This window comes from Micromys minutus (genome assembly GCF_963924665.1).
Source record: "Micromys minutus genome assembly, chromosome: X".
In the NCBI taxonomy this organism is placed as follows: Eukaryota; Metazoa; Chordata; class Mammalia; order Rodentia; family Muridae; genus Micromys; species Micromys minutus.
In genome coordinates this window covers 20,984,953-20,998,522 of record NC_137970.1, presented here as the reverse complement: position 1 = coordinate 20,998,522, position 13,570 = coordinate 20,984,953, and the positions used below count along the sequence as shown (strand labels likewise).

Sequence of the window (13,570 nt, the reverse complement as noted above, 5' to 3'; positions counted from 1 at the left end):
CTTTAAGTTGGTATTGTGTTTGTGTATTGCACCATTTTGAGAGGGTACTTTTTAAAAAGCCTGATATTTCTTTTCTTTTTTTTTCTTAGTCTTTCACAGTGATGATAAAAGCCACCTTGATATTTCTTAAAATGTTGTTTTGTTTAAATTACAGAGTCTCCATGGCAACTGCATCCTCCCAGGTCCTAATTCCTGAAATCAACCTCAATGACACATTTGACACCTTTGCCTTAGATTTTTCTCGGGAGAAGAAATTACTAGAATGTCTGGATTACCTAACAGGTATTGTCTTATTGTCTTTTATGTTCTCTCTAGTATAGTTGTAAATTCACTTTGTCATTGGATCAATTGTTTTCTAAAACCCATACATGCTCAGTCTTTGAGAAATACTATCTGGTAGTCCTTTAAAGATCCTTTAATTAAGTCCTTTTAATATTCACACTGTATTTTAACATAAATAACACAGGACAAGAAAATAAAGAAAATCCCAATTGCTAAATGTGTCCTTGCCACCATTTCCTCTATTTTAACTGGGAAATGGTGAACATAGAAGCACTTCTGGCCATTAAAGAGATAGTAAGGTTTCATGGGTATCTTTTTCACTATGTCAGAGTCTCTCTGACTCTCATAGCTCCATAATGGCAGGAAGACAAAACCACATGAATAGCTGGCCATGTATATACCTCTCTAGCTTTTTGTATTTGTGATCTTTACTTAGTTGTCACAGTACTAATTTTGGTAAAACATAATCTTCATTTTAGAAATGGTCAATTTTAGCCATCATGCTGAAGGTCAGATTAAAAGGGGGTATGTACATTTAGGATCTGACTCTGTTCCTTGTGAACTTCACAGGCCTCTCCCTTTTCTAGTAAAAAACTGAATTTCATGTTGCTCTGGCAAACATCACATGAATCACATTGTAATTCCACATGTCACAGTTTATTCCTATACTTTCTATTTGGCTTTCTTCTCCCCTTCCTCTTCCTACCATCTCTCCCTCCTTCTCTCCCTCCCTTCTTGCTTCCTTCCTTTCCTTCTTTTTAGCTTAAAACACAACGAATAAAATAAGCATAATATAAAAATGGAAAATTGTGGCTACCTACATTCCTAGGAGGTAATCTAAATCTTTCCTTTGCTGTTACCTTTTGAAGCAGAAGCTGGACTCAGTGGTTGATAGGAAGAATGTGGGCCATTTAGACAAAATTATTTGTGTTCCTAAAAGCCACCAGAACCTGTGACTTCAGGAAAGCACCATGTACACAGTGAATCCAGATGTGCTCTGTACTGAGGACATAGAGCCTCCTAAGAAACCACATCCCCAATTGAGCACGGTGTCAGTTTCTCAACTCCCAGCCAGTATGTGCATGTTTGTGGGAGAGTGGTTGGGAAGGGTGGACCCAAAGAGAGGGAACATTGTGTAGCATTTGTTTTTGTAGTGTCTGGATAGAAAGCAAGGAATTATGTAGTCCAAGCCTTTTCATTCCCCTTGTGAGAACCCCAACTGTCCCTTTTAGACTTTATCCTGCATTTTCAAGCAGAGCAAGTTATTCTACCAGACATCTCCTTGTTTTGAATAATTCTCTCTGTCAAATGCACGACTCCCACTAAAAAAGATAGAATTTGATTCACAAAGCATATTTACTCTAAGGAACCAAATGTCATTTGAAATATTTATGGGTGTAATGCTTCCTTTCCTTACACTTTTTGTCTCAGTTTTGTCTAAACTGCTACCATCTAGTAGAACTCTTTTTGATGATAGAAATGTTCTGTGTCTGAGATAGCCAACACGTTAGTTATTGAAAATGTGAAATGTGGGCAGTGAATCATGATTTTTCTTTAACTGAGATGAATGTAATTAGTAGTTAAACAGCTCCATGATGCTCACACCTAGTAAATTACAGTGTAATATATTAACCACATTTCTCTCTCTCTCTCTCTCTCTCTCTCTCTCTCTCTCTCTCTCTCTCTCTCTCTCTCTCTCTCTCTCTTTTATTTTTTGCTCTGGCATCTTCATTTGCTGTCATTTTACAACATGAATACTCTACCTACTACTGATGTTTTATTCAAAATACAGGGAAAAGTTGGGAATAATAGCAAATACTCTTAGTTAGCCAAGTATGGCTTTGTTTATTATAAAACCAAAACTTGTTCACAAAAGACCCATCTAGCAAATTTTCACTAAGTCTCTTGGACCAGATCCATGTTACAAGCTCATTTCCAAGGCCAGAGGAAACTAGAAAATTAAACTTTTGCCCAGGAACATGTCCTTTTTGTACCAAATCATCTTACTATACTTGCCTGGTCAACGAAAATGTATCTTCACTTTCTAAAAATTACGAGTGTATTCAGAATTGATATTCATTTCAATTTTTGTAGGAGCATGAACTCATTAATGAAAAAGAAACCTGTGAAGGTAGTCTGCACAAAATTGTAACACCCATGCCATATGTTATTACATGGGTGTTTATGAAAATCTAAATGTCATATCAGATAGCTAAAATTTTGTTTTTTGAGACATTCACCCCGAGAATTCAGTCCACTTCTACAAATAACATCAATTCTTGACATAACATACAGTACTTGGTTGGTACTGCGAAGTCCAAAAAGTTGATCCAATATTTATAAGCAAGAAACAAAGTTTGTGGAAGGTAGGTTCACCATTCTTTGTGTAGCATTTGTGAAGAAGGCAAAAAATAGCATTTCTGGAACTTATTGTGTAGGTACTGAAATTGGCAGCATGCTGCAGTTTTCATTTATAGAAAATTAGAAATTGACTTTGCAGGACAAGCCCATTGGGTTTACAATCAAAACAGGGTTAGCTTGCCTGGCTGTGCAAACAAGATTTTTTTTCCAATGACATGCCTCTAAGTGGTATGTCAAGTTAATAACCCATAGAGGTGACATTTCCTTCCTGGTTGCAGCTACTGCCATGTGGCTCACAGCTACTTGCCTATTCTGAACTTACATTTTTCTGTCTATTTTATCATAAATTACTATGTGGGCAGAAAAAGAAATCTATCTTTCCACAATGGGTAATGGAGAAAGAATTCAATGAACTATTTGGCTTGTGAAAGACTAAGATGTTCTTCACTGGTTTATTCAGCAGTGATCTCACAGCCACAGCGACCATACAGACAAAAGCAAACACATCTTATGACACAGCTGGACCGGAATGGACTGTATCTCCTGATTGCTGTCACTTACTTGTGCACATTTCCAGGAATATGCTTGAAAGATTAAAATGAATGCTTCTTTCTTTTTCTATTGACTTGTTTTTCATTTATGGACATCATTTTGAGATCTACGGTACCACCTAGACTAGATTTTAGATCTACTATATAACCTAGACTACCCTCATACTCACATTCTTCCTACCCCTACCTTCCAAGTATTGAGATTATAAATGTGTACCTTCAGACCCAAATGAGCCCCCTTTTTTAAATTAATGGAGGGTCTCTGAAATTCAACAGGCAAAACTTATAATGACCTGTGCTAAATGTCTTTTCAAATGTCAAAGGGAAGACAATTAAATCAGAATTTAAAATTTACCATTTCTATAAAGGCCCCACCCTGTTTGGGTTTCTTTATAACTTATCAATTCTAATCAGAAACTAATCTAGAACAGAAAGACCTATGCAATGGTTTAAGTAAATCCATAGAATGCAAACATGTTTTCCCTTTGAAGTTCAGCTTCAATATAAGAAGAGTATGAAGAAAAGCTGTAGATCAATTCTCTAAACCACAGGCTGGAAATCTTTGACCGATAAAGGACATATGGCAGATGACTTAGGTTTTGCAAGCCATATGCTTGTAACTACTCAGCTTTGCTGATCCACAAAAACACCATACATGGACAATACTTGAGTGAATCAGGCTGTGTTCCAATAAAACTTTATTTGCAAAAAATAGCTGCTGTGGGCTGGAAAGGTGGCATAGTGGATAAGAGCAATGGATCCTCGTCCAGTGGGCCTACGTTTGATTTCCAGCACCCACATGGTAGCTAAATATCATCTGTAACCTTATGCCCTCCTATGAACCCCAGAAGCACTGCACACATATGATACATAGATGTACATTCAGATAAATAACTACACAAAAGAAAATAGTAAAAGGAATAACTATAGTTTGTAACCCTCTGCCTTGCAATGTCATTGCCAATACAAAACATGGTAGGCTTGTCTTTTCTTCAGTGATCATTCCCCTCATAAAATTACTTATTGGAATTAATCCAGAGTAAATGATTTAAAAATCACATTTTAATAAGATATAAATTTCAGAGCTGCCAGCTTTATGAAACAAATAAAACAAAAGCATTCTGTAGTGATAAAAGCAACCAAATGCAAGCATTTATGGTTTCTTAGTAAATGGAAACGTATTTCTAAAAGATGACTGCTTGCTAATTGTGGTCTTCTTAATTAAATATACCTAAAAAGTGAATGATGAAATGAAAATAGGAATGCACTAAGACATCAAATACTTAATTAAAAAAACCTTTAGTTTTAGTTGATTTGCTAGCAGATAACAGTGATAGTTTTAAAATATGTTTAGTCATGTAGATGAGATGTTTTCAAAGTGGGTTTCAGGCCAAATTAGGCCCTGTGGCTATTTTGTAAATAAAATTTTATTAGAGTATGACCATAAGTATTTATGTACAAATTATCTACATCTGCTCTTGTGGCAAGGTTGAGTAGTTGCAAGATCAAAAGTCTGTCCTACAGTACCTAAAATGTTTAACATATAGTCCTTTACTAGTAAGGTTTTCCAATTCCACCACCAAAAGCGAATAAAATTATGAAAGATTGTTTTGGTTACTTTTTCTTTCATAGATTTTTCTTTATACAAAAGAAGCTATTGTTTTCTAACTCTCATAAATATATTGTTATGATAAATTGAAATAATATCTTAATGGCTGGCCTTAGCCACACTGCTTACAAAAAACAATAGACAAGCCATCTTTAAGTAGACAACTAGATCGCTAGCAAGGGAGTGACTAGTTTAGTGTTTTATGTTTACTGTAAATAGGACAAACATCTCAGGAAATAGGGACAAACGGACAGCGAAGACGGTCCGATAGGTGAGGGTAGGAATAACTGCTCCATCAGTAATGGGGCTACACTTGGAGGCAGTGCTCCACAGAGGCCCTGCTCCAGAATGGGAGAGCAGCTTACCCAGGCTCAGCCTGGTGTCACTTAAAGGTGGGAGTGAAATCTCACCCAAGGGCAAAGTCCTAGAAAGAGTATCAGTGAAAACATTTGCACTCATGGGTAGCTCCAAGCCCACGATCTCTTCCCTGAGACCTTGTGGATGCTTACTCTGACCACTGATGGGAGGGAACAAATCTGCAGAGTTTCTCAATCTGAGTCACAGCACCAATGAAAGAAAAGAGAGATATCTGTTCGTGAGGAAACAATCCCCTCACATGGGCACCAATGTTGTTTTTATAGACTGTTAGGAAAAAGATGATGTCCCGGGTTTTGGCACCAACGTTAGTTAAAAGATAAAGCGTGTGTGTGTGGGGGGTGGGTATGGCTCATGGAGGTGTGTTGAGGCATGGGGGGCAAGGGAGTTTCCTCTGGGGGATCCATGTTGGAAATCCCTTCCCCCTGAGGGACCAGCCACACGACGGTATAGTACAGATTAGCGTTTATTCAGGTCATGGGAGGAGTTAAGAGTGTAGTTGAGGAAGAGAAAGAGAGAGAGGAGAGGAGGTGAGGGGAGGGGTAGGGAGGAGAAGAAAGGAGTAGAGGTCGGCCATGAGGAGACGAGGGAAGGGAATGGGGAGAGAAGGGGCAAGAGGGGAGAGCAAGAGCCGGGGAGCAAAGAACAGGAAGACTTGTTAAATATTTCCACATTGTGATCCTAATGGTATCTGTTACTCTACTGATATGCATTCTTGATGCCAACAGCTCCCAACCCTCCCACAATTAGAGAAGAGCTCTGTACGGCTTCCTATGACACCATCACCGTTCACTGGACTTCGGATGATGAGTTCAGTGTGGTCTCCTATGAACTCCAGTACACTATATTCACTGGACAAGCCAATGTTGTTAGTGAGTATCCTGTGGCTCATTTACTTTTCAGTTTTATGACTGTCTTCAGATAAGCTGGGTGAAGGAATATAAACAACAAAAGGAGATGATGGGGAAGGAATAAAATTACAATATTTATTGGTTTCTTTTTCCTGTTCAAGGAATGGATAATGCTTACTTGTATTACAGTAATAAAACCAGCTGATCAAAAATCAACAAAATTAACAACCTCTGGAAAACCACATGGACGGAGTCAGACAAAATAAGCTGGTAACAGCATATACACTGTAAATCCATTTATCAATTCATAACTTAAAGATAAAACCAAACTATTCATACATAAAATGTATTCTGAGAGGTTAAAAGTATAGATATTAATTAAAATGTTGGATATATCTTAGATGGAACAGAGAAAAGTGTCAGTGGGAAGAAATATATGGGAGAACTAGGAATATCAGTTGTATTCCTAGTTTATAAAACTGTTATAAAAACTGTCTATCTTGTAAGCATCTAGAAAAATGTTGAAGCCTTTAGTTAAATAGAGTAAAATATTTTATTCATGTAAAATAAGCAAACAAGTTGGCATTTTACCTGTAACCCCAGTATTGGGGGAAGTTGAAAACTAAAGAATTGTAGGAGTTCATGGCAAGCCAGTATAACCTAATCAGCAAGTGACAAGTTTCATGAGGACACTGGGTTAAAAATAAAGTGGAGTAGGACAAAGGAAGACACTCAGTGTTGACCAGAGAGTCCACATACATGTGCAACTGTGTGCACATACATCCATACTCACACACAAACACATATCTTGCCTCCGGCACACACTCACACACACACACACACACACACACACACACACACACATATATATATATACAAGTAATACATGATGCTTCATAGAACAAACAGCAACTTCCAGGTGGTAGTTAATACGATTTAGTCATTTTTCCATGCATTTAATTTTATGTACTATTCTAAATGTTGTTTCAGTTTTCAAAAAAAATAAATAAGGAGAAAAAGAAAGAAAGGAAAGAAAGAAGGAAGGAAGGAAGGAAAGTAAAAGAAAGAATTTAGTAAAATGAGAAGTGAAAGAATTCTCAAAGTATCTGGTCCCCTGCAGAGGGGATTTAGGACTGTAACTTCAAATCTTAGGGGAAGAACTAAGGCTTACCTGGGATACAGAGGGACTATTCTCTCACTGATGCCTGTTTGATATTTAGCATTGTGAATGTTATGACCAACTCCAACAGCAATAGCTAGTCATAAAGATTATAGCTGAGTTACTTAAATAAATGGCTAAGAAATGGTGAAAGAAATTGCTTTCTAGAGGAACAAATATGAAACTTCTTTAGTGATTTTCTTGGTTAGGTTTCTACTGTTGTGATGAAATACCAAAACCAGATGTAACTTGTGATGAGTTTATTTCATCTTGTAGTAAAGTTCTCCATGCAGAAAAAATAATCAATGATAGGAACTAATGAATAGGCCATAGAGGAACACTGCATACTGTCTTGTTCCTCATGCTTGTTATGCCCTCATGACCACCAGACTGAGGGTAGCCTTATCCATAGTAAGCTTGACCCTTTTATACCAGTTAACAATTAAGAGAATGCTCCCAAAGACTTTCCCACTTATCTAGCTTGTGGGACATTTTCTCAATTAAAATTCCATTTTCACAAATGATTCTAGCTTGTATCAAATTGACAGAAAACTAGCCAGCATGGCAATGGATATCCATAGCATGCCAAAACTGAATGTAGTAAAAGCTGCTTTTCCACAGTGATGGTTTGCATGCAGCCATATTAACTTCCTGTGATTTTAATTTAAAAAAAGAAAACATTTCTCACTCAACAGGTTTTTCCTAGTATATGCAGTTCTGAGGTATGTGGTACTTTACATAGAAAATGATTATAAGGGCAATACAGAAAGACATTAGCTTCACAATGACTAAAGTGCAAATTAACTACCTCTTAGACACTTTTCTCAGATGACTTTCTTCCTCCCCCTTTTTCTTCTCACACTTTATCTTCTTTCTCATCCTTTTTCCTTCTTACTTTCCCCTAGCTGGTTTGCCTTGGAAGCGTTCATAAAACTCTTGCAGTTTTCATGAGTGGACAAGTGGACTGTGAAGTGTTATGTCAAGGACAGTTTGACGACACATTTTGTAGGTAGGGACCATAGAAGAGTCAAAAGTAGATGTGACCAACAGGCCTTGGAGGGGAGTTATGGTTAAACTGATTCTTTAAGGGTTGTGGCTACATGGAAGTACATAAAGATATCTGCAGTAACTGTGTCAGCTTAAACAAAACCTACAGAGAGTGAAGTACTAGAGCATATTGGAAGATTTTACTTGATAATGTCTGGCTAGAAAATTCAGTGGGAAAGGGGAAGCAGTAACAGGGAAGTATGAGACACAAAGCCATGAATCTGGCTTCTGAAAACACATACCATCAACCATTAGTCATTTAAGCCCAAACAGGAACTATACCATGTAGAGCTGTTCAGCTTTGAATTTTGTGTTGGGGAGTTGAGCTAGGCAGTAATGGGCTCAGGTGAACAGTCCAATTTTCCAACACTGGAAAGAGCAGAGAGGGACAGGATGGGCCTTTCAAGGGAATTAGCTAAGGTGGAGGAGTAACCAGTATCTCTGAGTGGTACATAGCTAACAGGAGATGAAGCTACTTCTGAAAAGACTCCTTAGCCTTGGTAACACTGTCACTGTATTTTACATACTCCAAATGCCTTTGGAGACATGTCTAAATAGCACTCCTTCTAAGACTGAATTCTTCTGAAATCATTCTTCTCCAGTTTCATAGGTCTTGTTGCATGGTATTAATAAATGACAATTTTATGCCCCCCTGTGTCTTTTCATACCATATTCAGATATTTACTTTTTAAAAACAGTAAGTGTAATAAGAGTCTATTCTATTTTGGCACAAATAAATAATTGCCATATCACTTTCTGAAGTAGTATGGTACCCTATTTCAAATCCATTCCCCAATTTATCTGTCCCATCTTTTATTGATGAACACTAGCTCCTTTTCAATCTCTGCAAGCATTGCTCCTATGAATATCCTTGAATATTTTCCTTTCATGCATGCAAAATTATATCTCCAGTATGATCTCTTGAGATATAATTGAGAAGAAAAGATTATTTGCATTTTAATTTTGATTGACATTGCCAAATTGCCCTTTAGAGAGGTGACAGGTGATGTTTTAAATACATTTGAGCAGCTGGGGGAGCTTACATTTCACTTACTTTGGAAATATGTACTATAAGGTAAACAAGAGAAATTCAATTTAAAGCAAGGTAAACATGCATTATCTACATGATTGCGTTATAAATCCAAGGTCTAGTTTAACCAATGCAAAGTCCATAGCTAAACTGTATAGTATAGTAGGGAAAACAAAAGACAGGAAGATGGAAAACAGATTTTTGTCTTCATTTATGGAATTATTTTAGATTATATTGTCACTATTGTATTATATTGATATTATTAATTATTTCATAATTAATTGTTATAAATATTTATAATTATGAATGTATTATATTACTAGTGTGTTGGGTAAACTGAGCTAAAGAAAGATTGTATCAGACTTAAAGATGGAATGCAAAGGATGGCAAAAATGTGGATAAGTGAATATTATATAATACATAAGTGAACATTTGATAAATGAATACATAGAAAAAAATGGAGTTATTTAATACCAAAAGAGCAGTTTTTGGTCAATGTGAAGAATATTGTATTTCTCTGAAATAATTTTCATTAGACTGAGAAACCACTTGTATATTTAGAAGAATTGGTTCCATAAGAGCTTCTTACACAGCGCCCATGTAAAAGCTCTTTATAAGTAAGTGCTGTTTGTCCAGGGTCCTATTATTTGATGGAATACACTTTACTAACAGGTTCTATTGTAAAATTCAGGAATTTTGAGAACATTTTCAAAAGCTGCCCAGAGTTACTTGTGCCACTGGGCAATCTTTTATGTCTAGGTCATGGTTCCCTCTTCTGTTGCAATAAACCATAGTTAATGACTTTTAACTGGCTTTAGTGAGGGGGAACTAGAAAAAACCTTAGAACTAACTTTATTTAATCTCATTACATTTCTTACAAATGTACACACGCATATGTAAAAATGATACTACTTTTCTTGTTCATTTCATTGTTAGAATTATGACTATAAAATTTTACAAACACTCTTAGTAACACATAGATCCATATTTAATTTACAATGTTTATCAAAACCACTTTTCATATGTTCATTTTAAAAATCTCAGCATTATTACTAGCAAACTGCTCTTGTCATTTGCAAAATCAGCAGAAGTCACATTTTTTGAGACTATCATGTGAAATGGTTATAGGTATACATTTCAGTCACTTTGAAAACATTCATGAAAGTTATGAAGCCTATATTATTTTTATACTGCAGAAAGAAATCACAGTCCACTTCTGTCCAAATGGTTAGAAAAGACAAAAGCTATTAGGAATCAATGCACAACCTCTGTAAACAGTGTAAATACTGTATAATATTCTGCAGCAAAGCAGCAATTGCCATGCAAGACTCTCAAATGTCCCAGTGTAATTAAGACCATTTAATATGCTACAGTAGAGAAGAAATGCTTCTGACTCATTGTCAATGAAATTATTGTACAGAGTCAAAGGCTCCATTATGCTTCAATACAAACCAATGACATTCCGGTTTCATTTGTTGTTTTAATATTTCTCCCTACATGACAGTCTGTAAACAGCAGAGCACCCAGACAAGATTAGGAGAAAGGGAAGTTTCAATCAGGACAGCTATGTGGGTGTTTTATAAAAAGATGACATAAACCCACCCAGTGTTCCTAGCACAATGTAATTTCAAGGTAGCATAATGTAAAGTGCAAGAAATTAGGTGGTACAGGCTGGTACATAGGTCTGTGGGTTATCTTCTCTCTGATTCTTAGACCCTTAGGCAGTATTGGGAACAGATTCTATCTCATGGCATGGAACTTAAATTAGTTGCTGGTTAGTCACTTCCACAAGCTTTGTGCCACCATTGCATATTTTGCAAGAAGGGAGGCATTGTAGGTGAAAGGTTTTATGGCTGTAATTTTTTTATAACCCTCTTTTGGTAGCCTGAAGAGTCCCTTCCTGTACAAAACACATAAGAGCATAGGGGTGAAGTTTCTATGTAGGCAAAGCTCATTCTTTCTACATTCAGTACATTCTGTGGATATAGTCAGCCATGGGACTTTCCTGTTCATTTGCACATTATAAGTCATTATCTCGGCAACTGCCTAGGTTGTTTGGGGAATTTCCATGGGACCCTTGGCCAACAACTCATTTGGATATAACTCTGTCCTAATATGTGAGTCTCTCTTTGATGACTTGGGATGTTTTCTTATTAGTTAAGGGAAAGTTGAGGTGAAAACAAAAACTACAGAGCTACAAACAATTGCAGGAGAGATGGATAGTGTCCTTAGTTATTTTAATCAGTATTAATTGTACAGTCTCACATACTCAAACTGTTCTGTCTCAAGTTATTTCTTTGCTTTGTACTTACTTTTCAAGTCTCAAGACCCTGTGATTAAAAAAAAATTCACAGGTAGAAATAAAAAGAAGTGACAGAAAATTCATGAGTCCAAATAACACAAAGGGATCCAATGAGAATACTACTTTCTCAAGATACAGAGCCTATGAGGCTGGGAGATGGTTCAGTAGATAAAAGGCTTACTGTTCAAGTATAGAGACCAGTTTGGATTTTCAGAACCCACATATAAAACCAAGAAGGCACTGTGGGACCTGTAATTCCACCATTTAGGATAAATACAGGCAATCCCTCTAAGGGGACTGGGGAGATAGCTTAGCAGTTAAGAGCACTGAATGCTCTTCTACAGGTCCTGAGTTGTATTCCTAGCAATGACATGAACACTACATACATGTGAACATTCACCAAAAAAATACAAAGAATGTAAATAAATTTCCAAAACAGGTTTGAAGTTTTCTTCTTCCCTGTCATAATTCCAAGTGTAATTTTTAAGTTATAAGTTGTAGGAAGCATTTAGTATAATCCAAAGGCAAACTTCAGGGAGCCCTTTGACTACCATGCAATGCTATGTAAATATTTTTAGCTTGGTAAGGATGTGTATGGTGAATTTCTTCTCACAGAAAGTTTTCCTTAGATTCTCAGGGATGTGAGACCACAAAAATAAGGAACTGTCTCTTGAGAGTTGGGTGGGGTATAAGTTGCATCAAGATCAAAGGATCTAAGCCTTTCACTTGCAAATGAACCTAAAAGGAAAAAGGGGGAGTTGGGTTTTGAGCACCTCAGGAAGTAAAGGGGTCTGGCACTTGCCCAGAGACTAATACTGAGAAAGGAAACTTCATGACAGCCTAGTCACCAGGGAAATGGGAAAACATTCTATTGGAGTGGAGATTGATGAGTGGAGAGAGGAAAGTTGGGACTGATAACAAAAAGAAGTTTCTAGCATCATTCAGCTGCAAAACAAAATGGGCTTCCCTTTTCCTACATGTTCTTCCAAGCCTCATAAATCCTCAGCTCACATCCTGCAAATTACAGCCAGAAGAACAACTCTACTCCACTCTGGACCAATGATCCCAGGGATGCAGCTGGTCAAAAATCCTATGGAAACTTTCCAAGGGTCGACACTAGGCTGCAATATGCCCATAAGTACTGCTGCCCCAGTCTTCTGAATCCATATTAATACAGGATCATGGACCACCTTAGTGATCAATTTTTTATTTCTTTCATTAGAAGTTGGATGGAGTTAGGTGACCTGAGCTGGTGTTGCTTCTGTATTGACCTTAAGACTTTTGTCTTAGTTAAAATAACTACTGCTTAGATCAAACACCATGGCAAAAAGACCGTGGAGAAGAAAGCATTTAATGTCACATATACTTTTTCATTACTGTTCATTGAGGGAAGTCAGGGTAGGAACTGAAGCTGGGCAGGAACCTGGAGAGGACAGGAGCTTGATGCAAAAGTCGTGAATGAGTGCAACTCTACTGGCTTGCTCATCCTGCTTATATCACCCAGGACTATGAGCCCCATGGTGTTACCATATACACTGAGCTGGTCTCTTCCACCAGTCAAAAATGCCCTCATAGACTTTCCATAGATCAACCTAATGAAGGCGTTTTCTCCATTAAAATGTCCTCATCCAAAATTGGCTCTAGTTTATGTCAAGTTGACATAAAATTAATCAGAATAGCTTCTTTCCATGTCTCTTTTGTTAAAAAAAAATACTGTTTCCAAAATGGTTCTTTCCTGGTAATAACAGAGATTCAAGAGACCAAGAGAAATCCCCAAACTTACTCTTGGAATAAGTACATTTGTGCTCAACCATTCAATTAACAAATTATATGACCAAACCCAAAGCCATATGGCAAGGCAGTATATTCTTGCTTTTTAGAGAAAGCAGCTGCCAAGCTACTTAGGCTTGGGTATGATCAGAGAGATATAGGAGGCAAAAGTAAATCAACTGTGTCTGTATTGATGAAGCCAGATTTTAGTCAGTACATGCATCACATACCAG

At 37.0% G+C, this 13,570-nt stretch overlaps 1 protein-coding gene across 1 annotated transcript in view; it reads left to right on the top strand.

The window, feature by feature from the left end:
- MID1 (midline 1) overlaps nucleotides 1–13,570 on the top strand; it is a 153,699-nt gene that overhangs the window by 120,925 nt on the left and 19,204 nt on the right. The window contains exons 6-7 of the mRNA XM_080909663.1: nucleotides 155–282; nucleotides 5,907–6,050. Coding sequence (XP_080765789.1) covers nucleotides 155–282; nucleotides 5,907–6,050 — 272 coding nt within the window. The remainder of the gene's footprint in view (nucleotides 1–154; nucleotides 283–5,906; nucleotides 6,051–13,570) is intronic.